General features: G+C 45.5%; 3 protein-coding genes and 1 pseudogene across 3 annotated transcripts in view; 2 read left to right on the top strand and 2 right to left on the bottom strand.

The window, feature by feature from the left end:
- The window catches only part of LOC108159433 (dynein light chain roadblock-type 1-like), a 76,786-nt gene that overhangs the window by 47,883 nt on the left and 3,158 nt on the right, over nucleotides 1-25,745 (bottom strand). The window lies entirely within an intron of this gene.
- LOC117190257 (thioredoxin-related transmembrane protein 1-like) lies at nucleotides 60-4,495 on the bottom strand. Its single transcript, XM_033395314.1, has 3 exons — nucleotides 4,168-4,495; nucleotides 822-996; nucleotides 60-602 (listed from the first exon to the last, which is right to left on the bottom strand). The coding sequence occupies exons 1-3, from the start codon at nucleotides 4,317-4,319 to the stop codon at nucleotides 141-143; spliced, it is 789 nt and encodes a 262-aa protein (XP_033251205.1). The 5' UTR covers nucleotides 4,320-4,495; the 3' UTR covers nucleotides 60-140.
- On the top strand, nucleotides 4,343-11,804 carry LOC117190101 (annotated as a pseudogene).
- Nucleotides 23,318-24,963, top strand: LOC117190273. Its single transcript, XM_033395347.1, has 2 exons — nucleotides 23,318-23,406; nucleotides 24,054-24,963. The coding sequence occupies exon 2, from the start codon at nucleotides 24,180-24,182 to the stop codon at nucleotides 24,738-24,740; it is 561 nt and encodes a 186-aa protein (XP_033251238.1). The 5' UTR covers nucleotides 23,318-23,406; nucleotides 24,054-24,179; the 3' UTR covers nucleotides 24,741-24,963.

Here is a 25,745-nt window from a genome sequence, read left to right as displayed (position 1 = left end):
TTTTTTGTGCGCAGAGCAGAGGACCTGACATGCTGAAAGTATATGTGAAAACAATTTGCTTTGAAAAATGCTATTTTTCTCGATTCTATTTCAGTTTGTTAGTCTTTTGCTGCTGGTCCAATTACTGAGACCGACTGGATCTAATCCGCCTTACGAGGTTTGCGCTTTCGCACTTGCTCTGTCTTTTCGAGTTTTTCTGGCACGGCATCGCCGCCCTGCTTCGCTACTTCTTTGTCGGTCTTCTCCGACTCACCATCATCATCAGCTTTATCGTCCTCCTTCTCGTCTTCCGGCTCTTCTTTGTCGACGCTGTCACGCTGCTGCTCCTCATCATCATCGTCGTCAGCCTCGCCATCATCTTCGATTTCCTCGGTGGCCAGATCTTCAACGCCCTCAGCTAGATTATCCTTAGACTCGGAGAAGCTTTGTCGCTGCGATTTCTTGGGTGGATACACAAAGTCCACAAGGCACACCAGCAGCAGTCCCAATGCAGCTCCAAGGAATATGGTGGCGATTGCAAACAGAGCATAGGAGCCCCATGTGGGCAGTCCGTATTCCTCTTGAAGGCGTCCGTTGAAGTCCTTAAAGAGTTTTTGCGTGTGCTATTAGTATATGAACAACAACACGAAGCAATGCAGAGAGCAAAGACCAGAATTATGAGTCAATTAGCAAATGGGAATGGAATGTAATCAGCTCTCAACACCAAGGGTCAGTTGGCGGTGATAAGCTTCCGCATCCCGCATGCAATGAACTGATGTGTGAGAAGTAGACATAAACACAGTGGATTGCTCATCGCAATTCACTCAAGCAGGTGAACGTACCTTCAGGGTGTGCGACAGTTTGAAGAAATAGGAAAGCACGGACATGTGTATGGTATCGGGCTTCTTCCAGGCGGATAGCGGCTCAATTTTCTGCCACTGCTGCTTCTTCACAAAGTACAGCAGAGCGTCCCCGTCGCGGGCTCCACGATACGGACGGAATTCGCCATCTTTGACGCTGCAAAGGATCACATTAGATGATAGTGTTTGTTTGGTCAGTTCTACGGTTATATTAATGGCTCACTGATAGATGGTGGGCAATAGTGTTGGGTAAACATCGTTCAATTTACTGAATAAGTTCGTTCGTTCATTTTTATGCAGTGAACTAAGTCGTTCTTTTAGTTCGTTCCTTTTTGTTCATCTTATTCGTTCTTTTTCGTTCATCGTTCTTTTTTGTTCATCGTTCTTTTCCGTTCGTTCTTTTTTGTTCATCGTTCTTTTTTTTCATTGTCCCTTTAGTTCGTTCTTTTTTGTTCTTTGGCCTGTTTTGTTTATCGGTCTTTTTGTTCTTAGTTCAATTTTAAAGTCTCATATCTAGTTTTAAGCTTATATGTAAATAATGCACTACAATTCATTGACGTTTTAACTTCTTAAATTTATTTTAATTCGTACTTAGTACTTGATATCGTTAGGACACAACCAACAGTTTCAATTAAGTACATATCTCGTTTTCCATTTTTTATGTTTTAGAAGTCGGGGCTGAAAAACAATAATCAATTTTACTTATGTTGTCCATTATAATTTTAAAACCTATAAAATACACACCATTTTTAAGTATTTCACATATTATTATGTAAAAACATAAGGCTTTCAACCTTATTGGGCGTCAAAAGCGTTCGTCTTTTGCGGACTATTTCTCCTGCTGCAGAAAATAGGCGCTCACATGGCACCGACGTGGCCACCAAACAAAGACGTTTCAACGCATATTCGTATAGTCGTGGATATACATTTTTTCGCTGGGTCCACCAGATCAAAGGGTCCTGCTTTCTATTGATGTTCTCTTCTGCTAGGTATTTATCTACCTCTCTAATGGCAGCAGCCGTGTTACAGCTTGGCTTTGTTATTTGGTTATACTGCTTGTCATACTCGTCCCAAATGCCACTTTTGGTTGGCGACGTTTTGACGGTTTCGATTTGTGAAGACAGATCATCAGCAACATTATCAACCAATCCCGTTTGAGCGATCTTACATTGTAGAGCTGCAACTGTTCTTTCATAGCATTCATCGGACCTAAAACCCCGTTTTTTAAATCTTGGGTCTAGTATGGTGCTCTCTGCATACAAAATATTATTTTCCAAATACCCAAAACGTACGGTCAACTGCTCTTTGAGTTTTTCTACGACTGCCCGTAGAAAATCATCTTTTGGAATAGCTTTGGCTATGGATTGATGCAGCAATGTGGCCATTATAATAACATTTGATAAGGTGACATTTTTCTCTGCTGAAATTTCAGTTGTTATTTCAGAAAATGGCTTCAGCACTGGCAATACACCATCAATAATTTCCCATTCTGCCTGGGTCAGTACTAGTTCAGGGCGTAGAAGGGAAATGACCACCATAACTCCATCTTTTAAAATAGACAAGCGCTGAAACATTTTGTATGTTGAGTTCCAACGTTTAGGCACATCTTGTGTCAGCTTAAGGTCGGGAAGATTTAATTGGCTATTAATTTCTTTGAGCTTCTTGAATCCGGATGAGCTGCGATTGAAAAATTCTACAATTGCCTTTGCTTTGACCCTTACACTGTCAATTGGTCCCAGTGCTTTCTGTACAATGATGTTCAAAGTGTGGGCAAAGCATGGAATATGGCGCCAATTTCCCAATTTTATCGCTGATACGATATTGGCAGCATTGTCTGATGCAATTGCAGTAATTTTATCTAAAATTTTCCAATCAGCTGCAACACTCTGAAGAAAAGAGCAAAGATTGAGGCTTGTGTGCCTCTCACCGAACGCTTCACAAGCTAGCATATGCGAAGATAGTTCCATATTCGTTTTGTCTATGAAGTGTGCGGTTACAGCTATGTAACTCTCATTGGTGAGCGATGTCCATCCATCAGTTGTGAGACAAACTCCAGATGCAGATGCTATCTTCTCTTTCACATTGGCAATTAACTCACTGTGTATATTTGGAAGTAGCACATTAGACAGCGTTTTACGTGTGGGCAACTTATATCCAGGGCAATTTGAAACGTCCTCTATCATCTTCTTAAAATCCGGCTCCTCCACGATCCGGAGAGCATGATGGCCTTTGGAAATCATTCGCACTAACTGTTTGTCTAATTGCTCACTTTTACGCGCTGTCGGTGGCTTCTGAACAAATGCAGTTATTTCTTGCTGCGATGTTGTGGCGGCAGAATAACTGGCTTCAGTACTTCCTTGTCGTTCAATTTCATCGAGAGAAGCTGGGTGTTTCAACTTCAAATGCCGTGTTAAATTGCTCTGTGAACCTCCGGCTATACTCAAATCCGACTTGCAGTACTTGCACTTTGCCTTTTTGTCATCATCCATAAAGCACTAAATTTACGTTTAAGCGACATTTCAAAACAGTTTAAATTTCTTTTCAACTTTCTTGCCAGAGTCCGCCACAACAAAATGTGAAAAGAGCTGCCATACCAACTCAAAAATAGCGAACAAAACGAAATGAGCAAAACAAAAAGAGCTGCCATACCAGCTCAAACATAGCGAACATGAGGAACAAAAACGAACGAAAACGAACGATGAACAAAAAAGAACGACAGATGAACAAAAAAGAACGATGAACAAAAAAGAACGAACGGAAAAGAACGATGAACAAAAAAGAACGATGAACGAAAAAGAACGAATAAGATGAACTTATTCAGTTCGTTCACTTCCATGAATAGTTCATTTTTGTTCGTTCGTTCATGAACGACCCAACACTAGTGGGCAAGGCTGTGACAAAGAAACGTCCGCTGAGGGATGGCGATGTGGTCACATCGATTTTGGCCACCTCCACTTTGACATCTTTCGCAACGCGTGCAAACCGCTCCCAAGTGGGTCCCAAGTTCTTGCAAGCCGGGCACCAAGCGGCAAAGCTGAAAATACACATTAAAACAGTTGCCTTCGAGAAGTGCGGGAGTGTGGGAGGGGTTGGTGGGAATGGGACTGCGTCACCAGCATGAGTCTGCACTGCGCACAGAAACAAACAAAGAACGGTATGCAACATTCCACAAAACCAGCTTGCCCGGCGTGGTTGTTGTTGCAAGATTGTTGCCGCATTTACACGCCGCATGAGGCATACCCCACACCGGACTGCGACTGCGTTACGTCAGGCGGGGAGGGAGTTAAGGATGGATGTAGAGAGCAGCGAGTCTCTTTGTCTAACTCACAATTCAATCATCCATTCTCCCTTGAGCATCAAATGCCAATTATCCTCGTCCAGTTCGATTATCTTGCCACCTGGCTGCAGTCCTGCCTGCGCCGTCGACATCAATACCGCTATGACACATGACGCGGCCACAAGCTGTGTATTACACTGCATTTGTTTATTTTCTTTTGCGGGTTATGTTATGCGTGGGACGTATTAGTAACACAATATGTAACACTTGACGCAACGAATTTAAATGGCTATTTTATTTGCTAAATTATTATTCAATTTTTATTCAATTTAAAATTCAAACAAAAGTAAAAAACTGCGACGCCGACCAGCAGTATGAACGCGGATTGATCGTTAAAATATACCGTCCGACACTCAGAAATATACCATAATATACCGTCTCATTTAAAAAATATACCGTAAATATTCTGACGAGTCCAAGTCCTATTTTACATATTCCTCGTTTTTGATATTCCGTGGAATATTACTAGTTATATACAACATTTAGCCATGCCCACCTAATTTTATCCGGTTTTACTTGCTTTTATTGGATTTCTATATACCGTTGAAAATGAAATTTTATAGATTGATGAAATTGACAAAATATACCATTATATACCAATATACCGTAAGTATACCGTCGGTTCAATTTTGACCTCAAAAATACCTAAAAATATTTAAAAAAAACCGTAAACGGTCACCCTGCCGACCAGTGCGACTGCGGACTTATTGATAAAATATACAGTTTGACCATCAGAAATATACCGAAAATACGTCACAAATTTCGAAATATACTGACGAATTATTTGTATTTAAGTTCCATCATGTTGCTCGTACATTCTTTATCTGCTCCAGCTCCAGAATAATATCACGTCGATTTGGGAAATGCATCCATGTACAGTATATAAACCTAGCATGATTCGATAGTAGTTCAATTCATAATCGCCGCCCACCAGATCGAAATGAACCAGCAACTATTGATAAACTTAAATTGCGACATTGATAGACAGATAAAAATAAAAACAAAGAAAAACTACATCAAAACATTGAAAAACTAAATTTTCCTCTCAAAATAACAAGCAAAAACGTTGTTCAACACTGGTATGGCGCGTTTGCGGAAGGAAAAAATTAACATATTTCAAGACGTTCGCTGATAGTTTTAATCAAAAAGACATTTTCCGAAGCTTCTGGGGGTGCCTCACACGCCTACGAAGACGGCGCGAAGAAATTCCCAAAGCTTCATCAATTAAGTCGAAAAACCTGGAATTTACTGCATGGCGTTCCGGAATAACTCTTAAAACGGCTCTTGGAACTCCGTCTGGACCCTGAGAAGCATGGCAAGCATAGGAAAGACAAGGATGGCCACGGAGAAGGCGACGGGAGTTAAAATTCGCATGGAAACGCTGAAAAAAAGGGAAGGAGAAGCTAAATCCGCCATGCGGGTAGGAGTAAAGATGGCGGCAAAAACGGCTCCGCAGCTTTTCGCTTCTAAACTGCTGTGCAAGAAACCAAACTTGTCGACGAACGTGTCGACAAACATGTCCACGAACACGACAACAAGCATGACATCAAACATTTCTACGACGAAAGAGAGAGAGAGAAGACTGACGCGGTTTGTGTGGCTTCCGTGAGTACGAAAAACGGAAGTAACCGCAAAATCATCGTTAACAAGTATTATGAGGGGCATAAAGGCCCATACATTGTTTGTATGCATTGCTATAAACCAGTTTGATCTATCCGATCTACTGCTGAAACAGGGCATTAGCGATATCGAGGAGGTTGCTAGAATGGGCTATGGCAGGTGCAAGATTGTGTGCGGGTCGGCGGAGTGTGCAAACGGGCTAGTGGAAAACAGTGTTTTCGCTGCTCAAGGGTACTCAACCCGAATCTTTAGGCACTTCGTCCAAAAAGCAGGGTTAATTTTTGGGATCCCGGGCACTACTCGGAGGAACAGCTAGCGGAGCTTGTAACCTCGGATATCCCAATTGAGGAGATAGTTCGGATTACGCGAAGGGATAGAGCATCGGGGGAACGTGTACCTACTGGCAGGGTGAAACTCTGGTTCAGAGGAGAGCAGTTACCAACCAAAATCAATTTTCTATATTCTAAAGTAGAAGTGAAACCTTTTGTTCAGCTTATTCAATGTTTTAGGTGTTTTAGGTTTGGCCATCTGGCGCAACATTGCAAGAGTGGAGCGAAATGTTTCAAATGCGGACAAGATCACAGCAAAGATATTATCTGCACAGGGCTGGTCTGTGCTAACTGCAAGGGGGAACATGCTGCCACCCACCCGCAGTGTGAGGCCAGGAAAAAAGCGTACGCCATTCAAAAGTGCATGACACTGGAAAACCTAACTAGAGCTGAGGTCAAGGCTAGATATCCGATCCTTTTTGATAGAACTTCCCCCAACCTAAGGGATCAAGGGGAATTTCCTAGACCCAGTTGGCAATCTAACCGCTCCCCTGAATTCTTAAATAACAGCTTAGAGTCCGCCAGGGAAATTCATTCTGTCACCTCTTTCGCGGAAGTGACCAAATCCAATAGGGTTGCCGCCCGGAACGCAGAGGCGGCCAAGGCAGCAGCCAACATGGCAGAGTGGAAGAACTCAATAAACTCAGACTACGTCCAAATGAGCGAGAAATTTGTGAGATCTTCATCCGTGGCATCTTCTCTGGCCCAGGATAAGCTAAACGCACTAGGAGCCAAACTCACAGCGTTCCTGATTGATCCAAACAACATCATTAAAGGGGATTCTTTAGCGAATAAATTTATTAAGGAAATTAGAGAATTTGTCAATGCTTCCAACGCAGAACTAGATAGGCGTCAGATTGCCCAAGGGATGGCAGTTGGTTCTCAAAACATCCAACAATGAAGATTCTTCAGCTAAATATTCAAAGTCTGACACACAACAACAACAAACAGCTCCTCTCAATGTTCCTAGACAAGAACGCAATAGATATTGCCATCCTCTCAGAGATTTGGGTGTTGAACAACGCGGACTGCAGCATTTTAGACTATAACTTTTTCTGCAGGCCCAGAGAGGACGGCTACGGCGGGGCTGCCATCTATGTCAGGAAAAACATTCAATTCAGCATTTTAAAAATAGAGAACGACTTGGAAATTTTAGGAATAAAAACATTAAACCTCAAGAGCAATTTCAATATTTTTAGCATATATGCACCGCCATCAACAACAGTTTCACAATTTAAATCGGGCACAAAAAAGTTTTTCGAATTCGCGGCTTCGCTTGACATACCCTCAATAGTGGGCGGGGACTTCAACGCTAGGTCTTCTATCTGGGGAAGTCCGATCTGTGATCGCAAGGGTCGCAGCATTGAGAATTCCACCCGGGAGGCCGGATTTATCTGCCTAAACGACGGTTCGCCAACCTTCTCCAGGAGCCCATCTCAATTCTCCGTTCTTGACCTTTCTTTTTCGAACTACAGAAATGGAACTATTAACTGGTAAGTCCTCAAAACAAAAATTACGAACAGCAACCACTTCCCAATTGTATTATCAGTGCAAGGCCTAAATGCCCCCCTCCAAGGCAAGAAGATCCTTCACAACAGAATAGCCCGGATTCTGGGTGCAAGTGATTTCTCAAATCTGGAGGAGCTCAATGAAAAAGTGAAATCCCTGACCTTAAAAAACACGGTCACATTCCCAAGCAAGAACAAGTACGTTGCTAAGAAATGGTGGAACGAGGAAACGGAAAAACTTTTTCGCGTGAGAAACGCCTGCAGGCAAAAATTCTACCTCACCAAAAAATTGGCTGATGCCAGAGCAACCTTAGAAGCTGACAAAAATCTACAAAATCACGTAAAAAATCTTAGAAAGCGCAACTTTTCCAAGTTTATAGAAGAGGTCTCCTCATCGCCCTCTATGTGGAGCAGGGTGAAGAACATCAAAAAATACGGTCAAATCAAAAATGTAGGGAACAAATGGACGAACGAAGATGACAAAAACTTTCTCAATATGGTTAAAGTAACCCCATCCACGTCAAACAGTAGGCCCCCTAAGAAAATTCCTGCCCCTTTATTAGGACCAGACGACCCGGAACCCCTGGAACTGGAATAATTCCTGGCCTTCCTAAAAACCAGGAACCCCAATTCGGCTAGAGGCCCTGATGGCATCTCGTTCAGGATGCTTCAAAAGCTACCAAGTGGGAAAAAACAAGACATTTTTGAAATTATAAATAAAGTATGGCTGAGTGGCGTCATCCCTGAAGTCTGGCGCAGGATAAAAGTGGTACCCATCCCCAAGAAGAATGCAGACCCTACTTCCTTCCAAAACCATAGGCCGATTTGTTTGATTAACACGCTGTTTAAATCCATAGAGGGGTTGATAAAGTTGAAGTTGGACGAGCACATAGCAAACTGTGACCTGCTGCCGGTCAGGTCCTATGCCTTCAGGAGAAACAGGTCCACGGCTCTTTGCATCAACGACCTTATCAACAAAGTTCTGGCGCTGAAGGCGAGGGGTTGTCAGGTTGTCGCAGCTTGACTAGATTTACAAAGAGCGTTCGACTGCGTAAGAGTGGACACACTCGAGCACAGGATGAGGGATATGCGGTTCAATACAAGCCTCACGGCTTGGATCTCCAGCTTCCTTAACAGACGAATTCTCATAAAGGGCAAAAGCGAGGTAGAGGTGAACAGAGGTGTTAGCCAGGGTAGCTGTCTCAGCCCAACCCTTTTTAACCTTTACACAGCCGAACTACATGATATTAACAGTCATAACTGCTTACTGTTTCAGTATGCTGATGACTTTTTCATAGTTTGTTTTCATAAAGACGTATCCATTGCGAAAGGTGTGCTGGAAGACAGTATAGATAAGTTCGAAGAAAAATGCAATAGGCTAAACCTGTCATTCAATCCGGTGAAGTCTAAAGTGATTTACTTCAACAATCGTAGAGCTGCGCTAAATATCTCGCATCAAGGAGTTGAGATCAGACAAGTAGAGCAGATCAAATACCTAGGCAGGACTATCTCAGCAAACAACTCAGCCTCTGGTCACATTGATCTGGCCATCTCGGAATCGAACAGAAACTGTGCATTTCTCAGATTACTCAGTGGGTGTCACTATGGTATCAGCCCCAAAAGAGGGCTTATATTTTACAAGGCATTTGTCAGAAGTAGGCTAGAGTACGCGTGCTCATCGTTCTGCAACCTGTCCAAATCTGCCTTGGCCAAAATCAAATCCCACTGCAACCATCACCTCAGAAAGTCGCTGGGTCTGATAATTTGCACTCCCGTTCCTATCATATATCACATGGCAGGAGAACTTCCCCCGGACTACAGGATGAGATTCCTGGCGGCGAAAGAGTTGGTTAAGGTGTTTGCATTTAATCTCCCAGCAAGTGAAACAGTGTCAGCAAATAGGGATTTAAACACGGGCTACGCTAAGGCATATCGGGAGTTTGGCAGCATAATAGATAGAGTTGAGGTTTTCGAGAACACAGCTTCATTTTGCACTAAAATTAGCTCCGACTTAGAATTTTTCAAGGGTTCTGCACCCAACAAGCACGCTATAGACCAGGCAGGTATCATGCTGCTCCACGGGGAAAAGAAGGATCAGCTGACAAAGGGTGGTTTTGAAATCTATTACACGGATGGGTCAGTCGCAGATGGGCATTCCAGCGCCGCTTTCCTGCACGATAGGACAGGTTTTTTAGATAGCTATTACACGCACAAAACCCTTTCCTCGTTGTCCGCCGAGCTCCTTGCTATCGAGAAGGCATTAGACCATAGGTTAGGTTAAGGCGGTAGCCGGGAGGGGGGGGGATAAGAGCCTCCCGCCCCCAAGCTCACTTGGACCTATAAAAGGTCCGTTGTGTTGGATTAGACCATGCTATTTTGTACAATTTTCCTCGTGTCGCGCTCCTGACAGACAGCAGAAACGGGGCCCTCATTCTGGCGAAGAACATTCAGGATAACTCTATCGCCTACAAAATCAGAGAAAAGATCCAACAAAATCCACATCTAAGAACTGTAGAGGTTCACTACATTCCCGGACACGCTAACATCCCTCAGAACACTTCAGTTGACGCAGCAGCCAAAGAAGCCCACAGACGAGGAAAATACACAGTGGTTAAATGGAACCTTAAAGACGCTATGTGCGAAATACACAGAATCTTAAAAGCAGAATGGGAGAGAGAATACGCCGAGTTTGCTAGTATCAAGCACCGAGGTGACTGCTCGCTTTTCCCCTCAACATCATCCAAACCGTGGTTCCTAAATAAAACTAAGCTTAAAGCCATTGACGCTAAAAGAATCAACAGACTGCTTAGTGGTAACGCATTCGATAGGCACACTCTCGCCAAAATGCATGTAGTTCCTAGTAACATATGTGATACATGCGATAGTATCGATAACGCCTCGCATTTAATTTTCAATTGTACAAAGTACAACACAACAAGGCAAAACTTCCCATCTCTAAGAAAATATAATGATATTTACAAATTCTTTGAAAAAGAAAACATCAGCGCGTACCAAACACTAATTGACTTCATCGACGAAATTGATGTAAAGCTATAAACAGTACTCCAACATCTTCTATTCTTTGACTTGGCAATTTCCACCTTCAAAAGGCGGGCGGCCAAATAATCCCACGCTACTCACGGGTAGCTTGGTAACTTAAATCCTAAAAAAAAAAAAAAAAAAAAAAAAAATTTTCCTCTCGCTCGATTTGCTCGCGTAGTCTGCCAACGACATTGCTAATAATTATCTGCAGCCAGTGCACAATTTCTTTGATGACGTGGACCGATTCGAAGATGTCGATGATGATTTGTTTCTGAAGAACAAGCGAACAAGTGCTAGCAGCCACAAACCACAGCAGCGCAGCACCAACCCGTTCGAAAACGATGATGACGAGGACTCTACAACCTCTTCAATCTCAGCTCAGAGGCAGGCGTACGCAGAGAAGAGACGAGCAATAGAGCAACGTACTCTAGACTCGACGAAAAAAAGCTTGGGTAAAAATTTCAGAAAAGGCTCGCCAATTAAGGGGCGTTGTTAATTGATCACACACACGAAGACTCTAACAGGTCTGCTCTACGAAACCGAGGAGGTTGGGAAGGCCACGGCCATAGAGCTGGCCAAGCAACGGGAGCAGTTGGAAAAGACCTCACATCAATTGGATGAAATCAACTCGACCTTACGCTTTAGCCAGCGTCATCTGAATTGTCTAAAGTGTGTATTCGGTGGACTGAAGAACTATTTGTCAGGCAATCGAGATCAGCCAACCTCGGCCACGGCCTCGCCCACGGCCAGTCGATCCTCGCAGGAAGCCAACAGTAATGTTAACGCTGGAGTCTTTGGGGGATCATCCGCTCCCATGTCACCCTCTGAGCCCTACGATAACCATCCAGTAAGTCGGATCCGCGGAGAATCCAGGCTGGCAACCCTTTTCAAGCCCAGTTGGACTCAAATCTTGAAGATATGTGTGACAATTTGTCGCGCATGAAGTTTTTGGCAACTGATTTGGGCACTGAGATTGAATCGCAAAATGAGCTACTGGACAACATGAACTATAAAATCGAGGATGTCGACCTGAAGATGACCAGGCAAAAAAAGGATATGAATAAATTGCTAAAAAAATAATTGTAATCATCTTTATTGAATTCTTTATTATATTTATAACATAGTCATAGCACATCTCTCGCATAATGAATGACTAGGCCATTGCAAATTCATTCCTCATTTTAGTTTTCAGCTTTGTACTGATACACAAACCAAAAGAAAATATTCGCGTTCACTTATTCAATAAAAAGTTCATATAAACGAAAAAACAAACCTTTTTCTGAAAAATTGGTTGCCCAATGCGAAATATTCTCATTTCCGCACTGCACAATAGGTAGAATTGTTTTTTTTTCGAACTAGATCTCGAACGAGCTGCATCACTGCAGCTGATCCGAGGGAGGGAGTCCGAGTCAGAGGAACTGGCGCTCCAGAAAGCCAGGCAAAGAGAAGAATAAATCCTTTGATTCCACGTAGATTGCTTGCAGGGGTACATAGAACACTTGGCCGGAACCAGCACTCCCCACATAAATATCACTTCTATCCGTCGCCTGCGACTAGAAACGGTAAAAGATTTTATAATTATATTAGACTACAAAATTAAATTTTTTAATTACTTTTCAAATACGCAGATAGATTTGGGGCGTTAGAAATGTTAATGAAGTATTGGTTTTTCATGGTGTGGTTTTATCTATTCGTTCTATGAGCTGGCACATCTACATATGTATGTACTCAGGAGTACTTAAAAGTAGTGTTGACGCCCCTTAATAGAATATAGGATTAAATTACTTTATAAAGGTTAACAATTTGAATATTTGAATTAATATGTAAATATTACTAAAATTGTGAATTAATTTGAAGTTGGCGCGTTACATTATGTTCATATAAAGAAGCGCAGTCGATAGTATCAATAGTATCGAGCCAAAACGATCTGAATTATGATCACTAGATTTAAGAGATACGAAATAAAACGAACGAGCAAGGCACTACATCGAGCGGATTAAGGAAGGTTGTGACGCCCAGCGCCAGGAAGACCAAGCGCCGGCGCCACAAACACCACAACAATGTCACTAGAAACACCAAGACAAGCCATGAAGACTATAAAATAAGTATTAGTAGGATAAGTAGAACATAAGCTACAAATACATGAAGCCCTGCCACATAAGAAATAAATATAAATAAACAAACAATAAAAGATACATAAAACCAACCACAGCTGATCACCACCAATGGGCCCGTAGCACAGCCCCCACGGTCTCACCCACAGCTGACTGCCCCAAGTGTGACCATAACCCAAGCTCCAACGGGCACACTATCAGCCGATCCGTACAAACGCGTTAGGGACCCCTCAGCACAACGCGCTAGGGACAGACCGTACGATCAGCTGCTTTTCGGAAATAAAAGGGTCTCCGCCAGAGCGATCAGCATCATTTCGGCTCCGGCCCGTGGAGAGGTAAGCATCAGTAGCAGGCACCAGCAGCCCCAGCGATCCTCCTATCCTCCTCGGAGCGCATTAAACCTCCGCCACCTTTCCCCTCGGAGCGCATTAACCCTCCGCAACATTATTTCTCCTCGGAGCGCATTCACCCTCCGCAACATTATTTCTCCTCGGAGCGCATTCACCCTCCGCACCCTGATTTCTCCTCGGAGCGCATTCACCCTCCGCAACATTATTTCTCCTCGGAGCGCATTCACCCTCCGCAACATTATTTCTCCTCGGAGCGCATTAACCCTCCGCAACATTATTTCTCCTCGGAGCGCATTAACCCTCCGCAACATTATTTCTCCTCGGAGCGCATAAATCCTCCGCAACATTATTTATCCTCGGAGCGCATTAACCCTCCGCAACATTATTCCTCCTCGGAGCGCATTCCCCCTCCGCAACATTATTCCTCCTCGGAGCTCATTAACCCTCCGCAACATTATTTCTCCTCGGAGCGCATTCACCCTCCGCAACATTCTTCCCCTCGGAGCGCATTAGACCTCCGCGACCTCAACCGACAGCGACCAGAAGACTACCATGACCCGAAGGACGACCCCGAAGGAAGAGCCGGCAGAAAAACACCCGCGCCACTACCAAACTTTGTACCTTTAAGAACAATAAAAATAACTCTATCTCTTTTATTACCGCTCAAAGCCCGCCTTATTCTTGAACCACGAGACTCTCTTTCAGCTACCACACCCAGAGATCAAACAAATTTCTGTGGAACCCGGCGCGACGAGCATACCCCGGCCGAAGCGCCGTCACAGTGGCGCCCGAGCAGGTTGTGGTAGCATAAGAAGCATAATCTCAAAGGTCAAGATGGCAAAACAATGGATAAACCAAGCAACGAAACTGGAGTTACAAAACTATTGCGAGGAATTCGGATTGGAGAAACTGGATGGACTAGAAACCCAAAAGAAACAACTACTACAATTTTCGGAGAGAACAGACCTCCCAATACATATTCGAGAGAGGCTAGAACAACTAGCAAATACCCAAACACGAGGGAGAAGCCCGAGAACCAAGAGCCCAAGGCACAAATCACCAAAAGGAGTACCACAAAAACCAACAGTGGAAGAGAGCCAAGGGGAGACCAGGACAGGCAGGAAGAAATAGCTATTTCCAAAACAGATAAAGAAAGGATCACCAGAAGCAGTAGCGATAATAGAAAAAATACACAAGTGGGAACTGATCTTTACAGGAAAAGGAGGGCTGCTAGAATTCCTGAGCAGGATGGAGGAATTAGCAAAAACCTACGGGGTAGAACCGGACCACCTCTTATTCGCAATGCCGATAATTCTGGAAGAAAGCGCACTAGACTGGTGGCACACAAAGCCAGCGCCAGTCACATCATGGGAGGATGCAAAGGTCGGACTAAAAGAGAACTTCATATCCCCAGATACCAAGAGGAGCTTGCAAAACAAGTGGCAGAGCGAAAACAAGCGGAAATAGAACCAGTTCGAGACTTTATCCAAGAAAAAAGGAAGTTAATGAGGTTCGGAACCTACACAGAGCAGGAAAAACTGGAAATTATATACCAGAACTGCCGGCTGCCGCTGAAACTATACGTGAAGAGGAGAGAATTCCAAACGCTGTCGGAATTCATGATCATCACAGAGGAATTCGAAAAAATTGAGACAGATGCAGGACTCTCCAAGGTTACAGGTCGCCAATGGAATTACCCACAAAACGACCAACCAGCTTGGCAAAGGACGCAATACCGACAAAGGAAATGTCAAAGATGTGGAAACTATGGGCACGAGGCCCGAACATGCAACAGGGAACCCGTACTGTACTGCTGGACCTGCAACAAACAAGGAGTACGCACAATAGACTGCTGCAGAAAACAACCGGAAAACACACAGGGCGCAGGACCAACCCGCGAATCTCCTGTGGCCCAAAACCAGCTGAGCGGGACAACACACAACTAATATTTAACAAGAACCAACTTTTAGGACGGGCCAGGATTGGATCACAACTGATGGATGTAATCATCGATACAGGGGCAACAAGATGCATGATAAACAAAAGGGCGGCCGAAAAACTAAAAGAAGAAGGCATCGAAGGAGTGGAAAACAGATTAATCCGTCTCGCGGATGGGAGCACTCGGAGAACAACACGGAGAATCCAACTAACAGTAGAACTAGGGGGAAAAGAGACTTCCTAATCATGACAGGGGTACCAGACACCCCCATACTAGGGATGGAATTTTTAAATGATGCAGGCACATCAATAACGTGCGGAGAAGCCACAGTAAACTTCAACGGGGAACTAAACCCAAAGAGAAAGGAGGAAAGCGCAAGAAATTCAGTAACAGAGCCGACGGACGAAGAAATCGAAAAATGGATTAAAACGGAGGTACAAAAATCCAACACTCTGGAAGGGGTGAGCAATGTTACGAAACATCGGATATTTCTGAAGGATGACAGACCAGTCAAACAGAGGTATTACCCAAGAAACCCAGCGCAAGTGGAAATCATCAACAAAGAGATCAGCGAACTCATAAAGCAAGATCTAATAGAACCATCACACAGCCCATACAGCTCGCCGATTGTTCTCATAAAAAAGAAAACCGGAGATTGGAGGGTCTGCGTGGACTACCGACTGTTAAACGAAAAAACAGGGAAGGATGCATACCCATTACCACGGATGGACTTTATTCTAAATCAGCTTAAAGAGGCTAAATACATTAGCACGCTCGACTTAAAGTCAGGGTATTGGCAAATCCCTATGGAAAAACAGAGCCGACACTACACAGCCTTTACAGCTCCCGGGCGAGGATTGTACCAATGGAAGGTCATGCCATTCGGACTCACAACAGCACCTGCTACGTTCCAAAGAGCCCTAGACTCGGTAATCGGACCGGACATGGAACCATTCGCTTTCGCATACCTAGACGACATAATCGTAATTGGGCGGACGAAAGTTGAACACATGCAGAAACTACAAACGGTATTCGAACGACTACGGACAGCAAACCTACGTATTAACGCAGCAAAATGTCACTTTTTCCAAAAGAAACTTAAATACCTAGGACACATGGTGAGCGAGGAAGGAATACACACAGACCCAGATAAAATGGCGGCCATTAAAGAACTCACCGCACCAACTACACTGAAACAGCTGCACAGTTTTTTGGGCCTGGCATCTTTGTACCGCAGATTCGTACCATCGTACACCGAACGAGCAAAAGCTCTACAAGACCTATTAAAAAAGGGACAAAAATTTGAGTGGGGCGAAGCACAAGAGAACATCTTCCAAGACCTAAAGCTGTGTCTAACGGAAGCACCAATATTAGCATGCCCGGACTTCAGAAAAACATTCATACTGCAAACAGACGCAAGCGACTGCGGCCTAGGAGCGGTGTTGACCCAGGAAGATGCGGACGGAGAACATGTAATTTCCTACGCAAGCCGCAAGCTCAAAAGCGAGGAAACGAAATACTCCGCAACGGAAAAAGAATGCCTAGCCATCTACTGGGGTATACACAAGATGAGGATGTACCTGGAAGGCTACCAATTTATCGTAATTACAGATCACCTAGCCCTCAAATGGTTAAATTCCATCGAAAGCCCATCCGGACGAGTAGCAAGGTGGGCATTGGGACTGCAACCATTCTCATTCGAAATACGATATCGGAAAGGCAAGTTGAACGCAGTGGCGGACGGACTCTCCCGCTTACCACGCGAAGAAACACGAATAGCAGAAATCGTAGAATGCGCTTGGTATCAAAACAAATGGAACCAAGTAGAGATAACACCAAAAGAAGCTACGGATTATACCATAAAACACGGAAGATTATACCGACACATACCAAGCCAAAACGACGAAGACGATCAACCCTGGAAACTGTGCGTTCCAAGACAAGAGAGACAGAGGGTACTAACCGAAAATCACACAAACCCAACAGCCGGACATCTCGGGATCAGACGCACGAAAATCAGAATAAGGCAGGGCTAGGGCTAAGCAGAGACGTAACACGATTCGTACGAACATGCGAAAGCTGCCAAAAATTTAAGGTATCGCAACAAGCAGCGGCAGGCAAAATTCTGACCAAAATTCTGGGAAACAATATGCGTCGATTTCGTGGGACCACTACCAAGATCGCCGCACGGCAACACCGCACTAATCGTGTTTATCGATAAATTTTCGAAATGGGTGGAGGTCACACCGACAAGAAGCGCAACAGCTGACGCGAGGGGAGGTGCACCAAAGCGAGTGATCTCAGACAACGGCGTACAATTTACAAGCAGAAAGACGAAACAGGTAATGAAAAAGTGGGGCATCACCCAACAATTCACGGCACCATACACACCACAAGAAAACCCAACCGAACGAGCGAACCGAACACTAAAGACGATGATCGCACAATTCGCGGGAGGAAAACACAACAAATGGGACGAGCAACTACCAGAACTAACCCTAGCGATAAATAGCAGCAAGTCAGAAGCAACAGGGTTTAGTCCAGCATACCTGATATTCGGGAGAGAACTTAGATTGCCGGGCAACCTATTCGACGAGGTAACACTAGGGTCAGGGTTCAACAATCAAACAAACCAGGAAAACACCGACAAACGAAAACAAACAGAAACAATAGCCAGGCAAAACATGGAAGAAGCAGCAGCAAAACAAGCAAGACATTACAATTTGCGAAAGCGAGCATGGAAGCCAAAAAGAGGGGACTTAGTATGGGTACGAACGCACCCACTATCGAAAAAAATCGACAAGACAACAGCGAAACTAGAACCGCAATACACCGGTCCGTGCAAGGTACTCGAACTAACTTCTCCAGTGATCATAACAGTACAAGATACGACAACGAACAAAGAACTACGCGCACACGTCTCACAACTAAAACCAGCAAAAATAGAGGAAGCAAACACAATAACGATGCCCTCTCTCTACCTTTTCAGACAGATGGAAAATAAAGAAGATAAATTCAACATTTCGGCCCGGAAATTCAAAGAAAGGATGACACAGGCCAGCCACAAAAACCGAGCGGCAAAACTACTATCGGCCGCCCCCCCACTCAGCTCACGGATGAAAGTATCAGGAACAAAGGTGTCAGCACCAAGGAAAACAGCAACAAACAAAACGATGGAAACCACGGCAGGACAGCGCGAGACTCGAGGAGAACAAGTAGCAACGCACAATGAAGTAATCCCAACAAAAAAGAGGATCAGCTGGGCAAACCAGGCCAACCTACAGGAACAAACGGCACGAAGAATCAGCGAACAACAAGGCCCGGAACTTTCCTGGGCAAAACAAGTGGAAGACGAAGAGTCCGACCGGGACGTGCTAGACCTAAACCCCGAGCGGCCAACACCAGAACCGGAAACCCAGAAACCCATCCAGAGAGGCACCATCCCGGGCGAATGGGAGGTCCCGGAAAAATTCGAACTAGCGACCACGGCGATCGAACTAGTCAAAGCAAAAGCAAACAAAGATGTCCGCATCAGCGCATGGTTCCAAACAAAGTCAATTGGCGACGCTCCACTGGGAAAGGAGGGGGAGTGTGACGCCCAGCGCCAGGAAGACCAAGCGCCGGCGCCACAAACACCACAACAATATCACAAGAACCACCAAGACAAGCCATGAAGACTATAAAATAAGTATTAGTAGGATAAGTAGAACATAAGCTACAAATACATGAAGACCTGCCACATAAGAAATAAATATAAATAAACAAACAATAAAAGATACATAAAACCAACCACAGCTGATCACCACCAATGGGCCCGTAGCACAGCCCCCACGGTCTCACCCACAACTGACTGCCCCAAGTGTGACCATAACCCAAGCTCCAACGGGCACACTATCAGCCGATCCGTACAAACGCGTTAGCGACCCCTCAGCACAACGCGCTAGGGACAGACCGTACGATCAGCTGCTTTTCGGAAATAAAAGGGGCTCCGCCAGAGCGATCAGCATCAGTTCGGCTCCGGCCCGTGGAGAGGTAAGCATCAGTAGCAGCCACCAGCAGCCCCAGCGATCCTCCTATCCTCCTCGGAGCGCATTAAACCTCCGCCACCTTTCCCCTCGGAGCGCATTAACCCTCCGCAACATTATTTCTCCTCGGAGCGCATTCACCCTCCGCAACATTATTTCTCCTCGGAGCGCATTCAACCTCCGCACCCTGATTTCTCCTCGGAGCGCATTCACCCTCCGCAACATTATTTCTCCTCGGATCGCATTCACCCTCCGCAACATTATTTCTCCTCGGAGCGCATTAACCCTCCGCAACATTATTTCTCCTCGGAGCGCATTAACCCTCCGCAACATTATTTCTCCTCGGAGCGCATAAATCCTCCGCAACATTATTTATCCTCGGAGCGCATTAACCCTCCGCAACATTATTCCTCCTCGGAGCGCATTCCCCCTCCGCAACATTATTCCTCCTCGGAGCGCATTAACCCTCCGCAACATTATTTCTCCTCGGAGCGCATTCACCCTCCGCAACATTCTTCCCCTCGGAGCGCATTAGACCTCCGCGACCTCAACCGACAGCGACCAGAAGACTACCATGACCCGAAGGACGACCCCGAAGGAAGAGCCGGCAGAAAAACACCCGCGCCACTACCAAACTTTGTACCTTTAAGAACAATAAAAATAACTCTATCTCTTTTATTACCGCTCAAAGCCCGCCTTATTCTTGAACCACGAGACTCTCTTTCAGCTACCACACCCAGAGATCAAACAAATTTCTGTGGAACCCGGCGCGACGAGCATACCCCGGCCGAAGCGCCGTCACAGTGGCGCCCGAGCAGGTTGTGGTAGCATAAGAAGCATAATCTCAAAGGTCAAGATGGCAAAACAATGGATAAACCAAGCAACGAAACTGGAGTTACAAAACTATTGCGAGGAATTCGTATTGGAGAAACTGGATGGACTAGAAACCCAAAAGAAACAACTACTACAATTTTCGGAGAGAACAGACCTCCCAATACATATTCGAGAGAGGCTAGAACAACTAGCAAATACCCAAACACGAGGGAGAAGCCCGAGAACCAAGAGCCCAAGGCAACAATCACCAAAAGGAGTACCACAAAAACCAACAGTGGAAGAGAGCCAAGGGGAGACCAGGACAGGCAGGAAGAAATAGCTATTTCCAAAACAGATAAAGAAAGGATCACCAGAAGCAGTAGCGATAATAGAAAAAATACGCAAGTGGGAACTGATCTTTACAGGAAAAGGAGGGCTGCTAGAATTCCTGAGCAGGATGGAGGAATTAGCAAAAACCTACGGGGTAGAACCGGACCACCTCTTATTCGCAATGCCGATAATTCTGGAAGAAAGCGCACTAGACTGGTGGCACACAAAGCCAGCGCCAGTCACATCATGGGAGGATGCAAAGGTCGGACTAAAAGAGAACTTCATATCCCCAGATACCAAGAGGAGCTTGCAAAACAAGTGGCAGAGCGAAAACAAGCGGAAATAGAACCAGTTCGAGACTTTATCCAAGAAAAAAGGAAGTTAATGAGGTTCGGAACCTACACAGAGCAGGAAAAACTGGAAATTATATACCAGAACTGCCGGCTGCCGCTGAAACTATACGTGAAGAGGAGAGAATTCCAAACGCTGTCGGAATTCATGATCATCACAGAGGAATTCGAAAAAATTGAGACAGATGCAGGACTCTCCAAGGTTACAGGTCGCCAATGGAATTACCCACAAAACGACCAACCAGCTTGGCAAAGGACGCAATACCGACAAAGGAAATGTCAAAGATGTGGAAACTATGGGCACGAGGCCCGAACATGCAACAGGGAACCCGTACTGTACTGCTGGACCTGCAACAAACAAGGAGTACGCACAATAGACTGCTGCAGAAAACAACCGGAAAACACACAGGGCGCAGGACCAACCCGCGAATCTCCTGTGGCCCAAAACCAGCTGAGCGGGACAACACACAACTAATATTTAACAAGAACCAACTTTTAGGACGGGCCAGGATTGGATCACAACTGATGGATGTAATCATCGATACAGGGGCAACAAGATGCATGATAAACGAAAGAGCGGCCGAAAAACTAAAAGAAGAAGGCATCGAAGGAGTGGAAAACAGATTAATCCGTCTCGCGGATGGGAGCCCTCGGAGAACAACACGGAGAATCCAACTAACAGTAGAACTAGGGGGAAAAGAGACTTCCTAATCATGACAGGGGTACCAGACACCCCCATACTAGGGATGGAATTTTTAAAGGATGCAGGCACATCAATAACGTGCGGAGAAGCCACAGTGAACTTCAACGGGGAACCAAACCCAAAGAGAAAGGAGGAAAGCGCAAGAAATTCAGTAACAGAGCCGACGGACGAAGAAATCGAAAAATGGATTAAAACGGAGGTACAAAAATCCAACACTCTGGAAGGGGTGAGCAATGTTACGAAACATCGGATATTTCTGAAGGATGACAGACCAGTCAAACAGAGGTATTACCCCAGAAACCCAGCGCAAGTGGAAATCATCAACAAAGAGATCAGCGAACTCATAAAGCAAGATCTAATATAACCATCACACAGCCCATACAGCTCGCCGATTGTTCTCATAAAAAAGAAAACCGGAGATTGGAGGGTCTGCGTGGACTACCGACTGGTAAACGAAAAAACAGGGAAGGATGCATACCCATTACCACGGATGGACTTTATTCTAAATCAACTTAAAGAGGCTAAATACATTAGCACGCTCGACTTAAAGTCAGGGTATTGGCAAATCCCTATGGAAAAACAGAGCCGACACTACACAGCCTTTACAGCTCCCGGGCGAGGATTGTACCAATGGAAGGTCATGCCATTCGGACTCACAACAGCACCTGCTACGTTCCAAAGAGCCCTAGACTCGGTAATCGGACCGGACATGGAACCATTCGCTTTCGCATACCTAGACGACATAATCGTAATTGGGCGGACGAAAGTTGAACACATGCAGAAACTACAAACGGTATTCGAACGACTACGGACAGCAAACCTACGCATTAACGCAGCAAAATGTCACTTTTTCCAAAAGAAACTTAAATACCTAGGACACATGGTGAGCGAGGAAGGAATACACACAGACCCAGATAAAGTGGCGGCCATTAAAGAACTCACCGCACCAAATACACTGAAACAGCTGCACAGTTTTTTGGGCCTGGCATCTTTGTACCGCAGATTCGTACCATCGTACACCGAACGAGCAAAAGCTCTACAAGACCTATTAAAAAAGGGACAAAAATTTGAGTGGGGCGAAGCACAAGAGAACAGCTTCCAAGACCTAAAGCTGTGTCTAACGGAAGCACCAATATTAGCATGCCCGGACTTCAGAAAAACATTCATACTGCAAACAGACGCAAGCGACTGCGGCCTAGGAGCGGTGTTGACCCAGGAAGATGCGGACGGAGAACATGTAATTTCCTACGCAAGCCGCAAGCTCAAAAGCGAGGAAACGAAATACTCCGCAACGGAAAAAGAATGCCTAGCCATCTACTGGGGTATACACAAGATGAGGATGTACCTGGAAGGCTACCAATTTATCGTAATTACAGATCACCTAGCCCTCAAATGGTTAAATTCCATCGAAAGCCCATCCGGACGAGTAGCAATATGGGCATTGGGACTGCAACCATTCTCATTCGAAATACGATATCGGAAAGGCAAGTTGAACGCAGTGGCGGACGGACTCTCCCGCTTACCACGCGAAGAAACACGAATAGCAGAAATCGTAGAATGCGCTTGGTATCAAAACAAATGGAACCAAGTAGAGATAACACCAAAAGAAGCTACGGATTATACCATAAAACACGGAAGATTATACCGACACATACCAAGCCAAAACGACGAAGACGATCAACCCTGGAAACTGTGCGTTCCAAGACAAGAGAGACAGAGGGTACTAACCGAAAATCACACAAACCCAACAGCCGGACATCTCGGGATCAGACGCACGAAAATCAGAATAAGGCAGGGCTAGGGCTAAGCAGAGACGTAACACGATTCGTACGAACATGCGAAAGCTGCCAAAAATTTAAGGTATCGCAACAAGCAGCGGCAGGCAAAATTCTGACCAAAATTCTGGGAAACAATATGCGTCGATTTCGTGGGACCACTACCAAGATCGCCGCACGGCAACACCGCACTAATCGTGTTTATCGATAAAATTTCGAAATGGGTGGAGGTCACACCGACAAGAAGCGCAACAGCTGACGCGAGGGGAGGTGCACCAAAGCGAGTGATCTCAGACAACGGCGTACAATTTACAAGCAGAAAGACGAAACAGGTAATGAAAAAGTGGGGCATCACCCAACAATTCACGGCACCATACACACCACAAGAAAACCCAACCGAACGAGCGAACCGAACACTAAAGACGATGATCGCACAATTCGCGGGAGGGAAACACAACAAATGGGACGAGCAACTACCAGAACTAACCCTAGCGATAAATAGCAGCAAGTCAGAAGCAACAGGGTTTAGTCCAGCATACCTGATATTCGGGAGAGAACTTACATTGCCGGGCAACCTATTCGACGAGGTAACACTAGGGTCAGGGTTCAACAATCAAACAAACCAGGAAAACACCGACAAACGAAAACAAACAGAAACAATAGCCAGGCAAAACATGGAAGAAGCAGCAGCAAAACAAGCAAGACATTACAATTTGCGAAAGCGAGCATGGAAGCCAAAAAGAGGGGACTTAGTATGGGTACGAACGCACCCACTATCGAAAAAAATCGACAAGACAACAGCGAAACTAGAACCGCAATACACCGGTCCGTGCAAGGTACTCGAACTAACTGATCCAGTGATCATAACAGTACAAGATACGACAACGAACAAAAAACTACGGGCACACGTCTCACAACTAAAACCAGCAAAAATAGAGGAAGCAAACACAATAACGATGCCCTCTCTCTACCTTTTCAGACAGATGGAAAATAAAGAAGATAAATTCAACATTTCGGCCCGGAAATTCAAAGAAAGGATGGCACAGGCCAGCCACAAAAACCGAGCGGCAAAACTACTATCGGCCGCCCCCCACTCAGCTCACGGATGAAAGTATCAGGAACAAAGGTGTCAGCACCAAGGAAAACAGCAACAAACAAAACGATGGAAACCACGGCAGGACAGCGCGAGACTCGAGGAGAACAAGTAGCAACGCACAATGAAGTAATCCCAACAAAAAAGAGGATCAGCTGGGCAAACCAGGCCAACCTACAGGAACAAACGGCACGAAGAATCAGCGAACAACAAGGCCCGGAACTTTCCTGGGCAAAACAAGTGGAAGACGAAGAGTCCGACCGGGACGTGCTAGACCTAAACCCCGAGCGGCCAACACCAGAACCGGAAACCCAGAAACCCATCCAGAGAGGCACCATCCCGGGCGAATGGGAGGTCCCGGAAAAATTCGAACTAGCGACCACGGCGATCGAACTAGTCAAAGCAAAACTCCACGACCGCCCAAAACACACTCAACGACGGTTCAAACTACGGAACGAGAAACAGGAGGCGTGTTGGGTGAAGATCGGCCGAGCTGGAGATGTCCGCATCAGCGCATGGTTCCAAACAAAGTCAATTGGCGACGCTCCACTGGGAAAGGAGGGGGGAGTGTGACGCCCAGCGCCAGGAAGACCAAGCGCCGGCGCCACAAACACCACAACAATATCACTAGAAACACCAAGACAAGCCATGAAGACTATAAAATAAGTATTAGTAGGATAAGTAGAACATAAGCTACAAATACATGAAGACCTGCCACATAAGAAATAAATATAAATAAACAAACAATAAAAGATACATAAAACCAACCACAGCTGATCACCACCAATGGGCCCGTAGCACAGCCCCCACGGTCTCACCCACAACTGACTGCCCCAAGTGTGACCATAACCCAAGCTCCAACGGGCACATTATCAGCCGATCCGTACAAACGCGTTAGGGACCCCTCAGCACAACGCGCTAGGGACAGACCGTACGATCAGCTGCTTTTCGGAAATAAAAGGGGCTCCGCCAGAGCGATCAGCATCAGTTCGGCTCCGGCCCGTGGAGAGGTAAGCATCAGTAGCAGCCACCAGCAGCCCCAGCGATCCTCCTATCCTCCTCGGAGCGCATTAAACCTCCGCCACCTTTCACCTCGGAGCGCATTAACCCTCCGCAACATTATTTCTCCTCGGAGCGCATTCACCCTCCGCAACATTATTTCTCCTCGGAGCGCATTCACCCTCCGCACCCTGATTTCTCCACGGAGCGCATTCACCCTCCGCAACATTATTTCTCCTCGGAGCGCATTCACCCTCCGCAACATTATTTCTCCTCGGAGCGCATTTACCCTCCGCAACATTATTTCTCCTCGGAGCGCATTCACCCTCCGCAACATTATTTCTCCTCGGAGCGCATTCACCCTCCGCAACATTCTTCCCCTCGGAGCGCATTAGACCTCCGCGACCTCAACCGACACCGACCAGAAGACTACCAGGACCCGCACGCAACCATCCGCCACGTGCGGCCAACCCGAAGGACGACCCCGAAGGAAGAGCCGGCAGAAAAACACCCGCGCCACTACCAAACTTTGTACCTTTAAGAACAATAAAAATAACTCTATCTCTTTTATTACCGCTC

Source organism: Drosophila miranda (genome assembly GCF_003369915.1).
Source record: "Drosophila miranda strain MSH22 chromosome Y unlocalized genomic scaffold, D.miranda_PacBio2.1 Contig_Y1_pilon, whole genome shotgun sequence".
Taxonomy (NCBI): Eukaryota; Metazoa; Arthropoda; class Insecta; order Diptera; family Drosophilidae; genus Drosophila; species Drosophila miranda.
The sequence above is the reverse complement of the archived record's forward strand: the minus strand, read 5'-3'. Positions and strand labels throughout refer to the sequence as shown.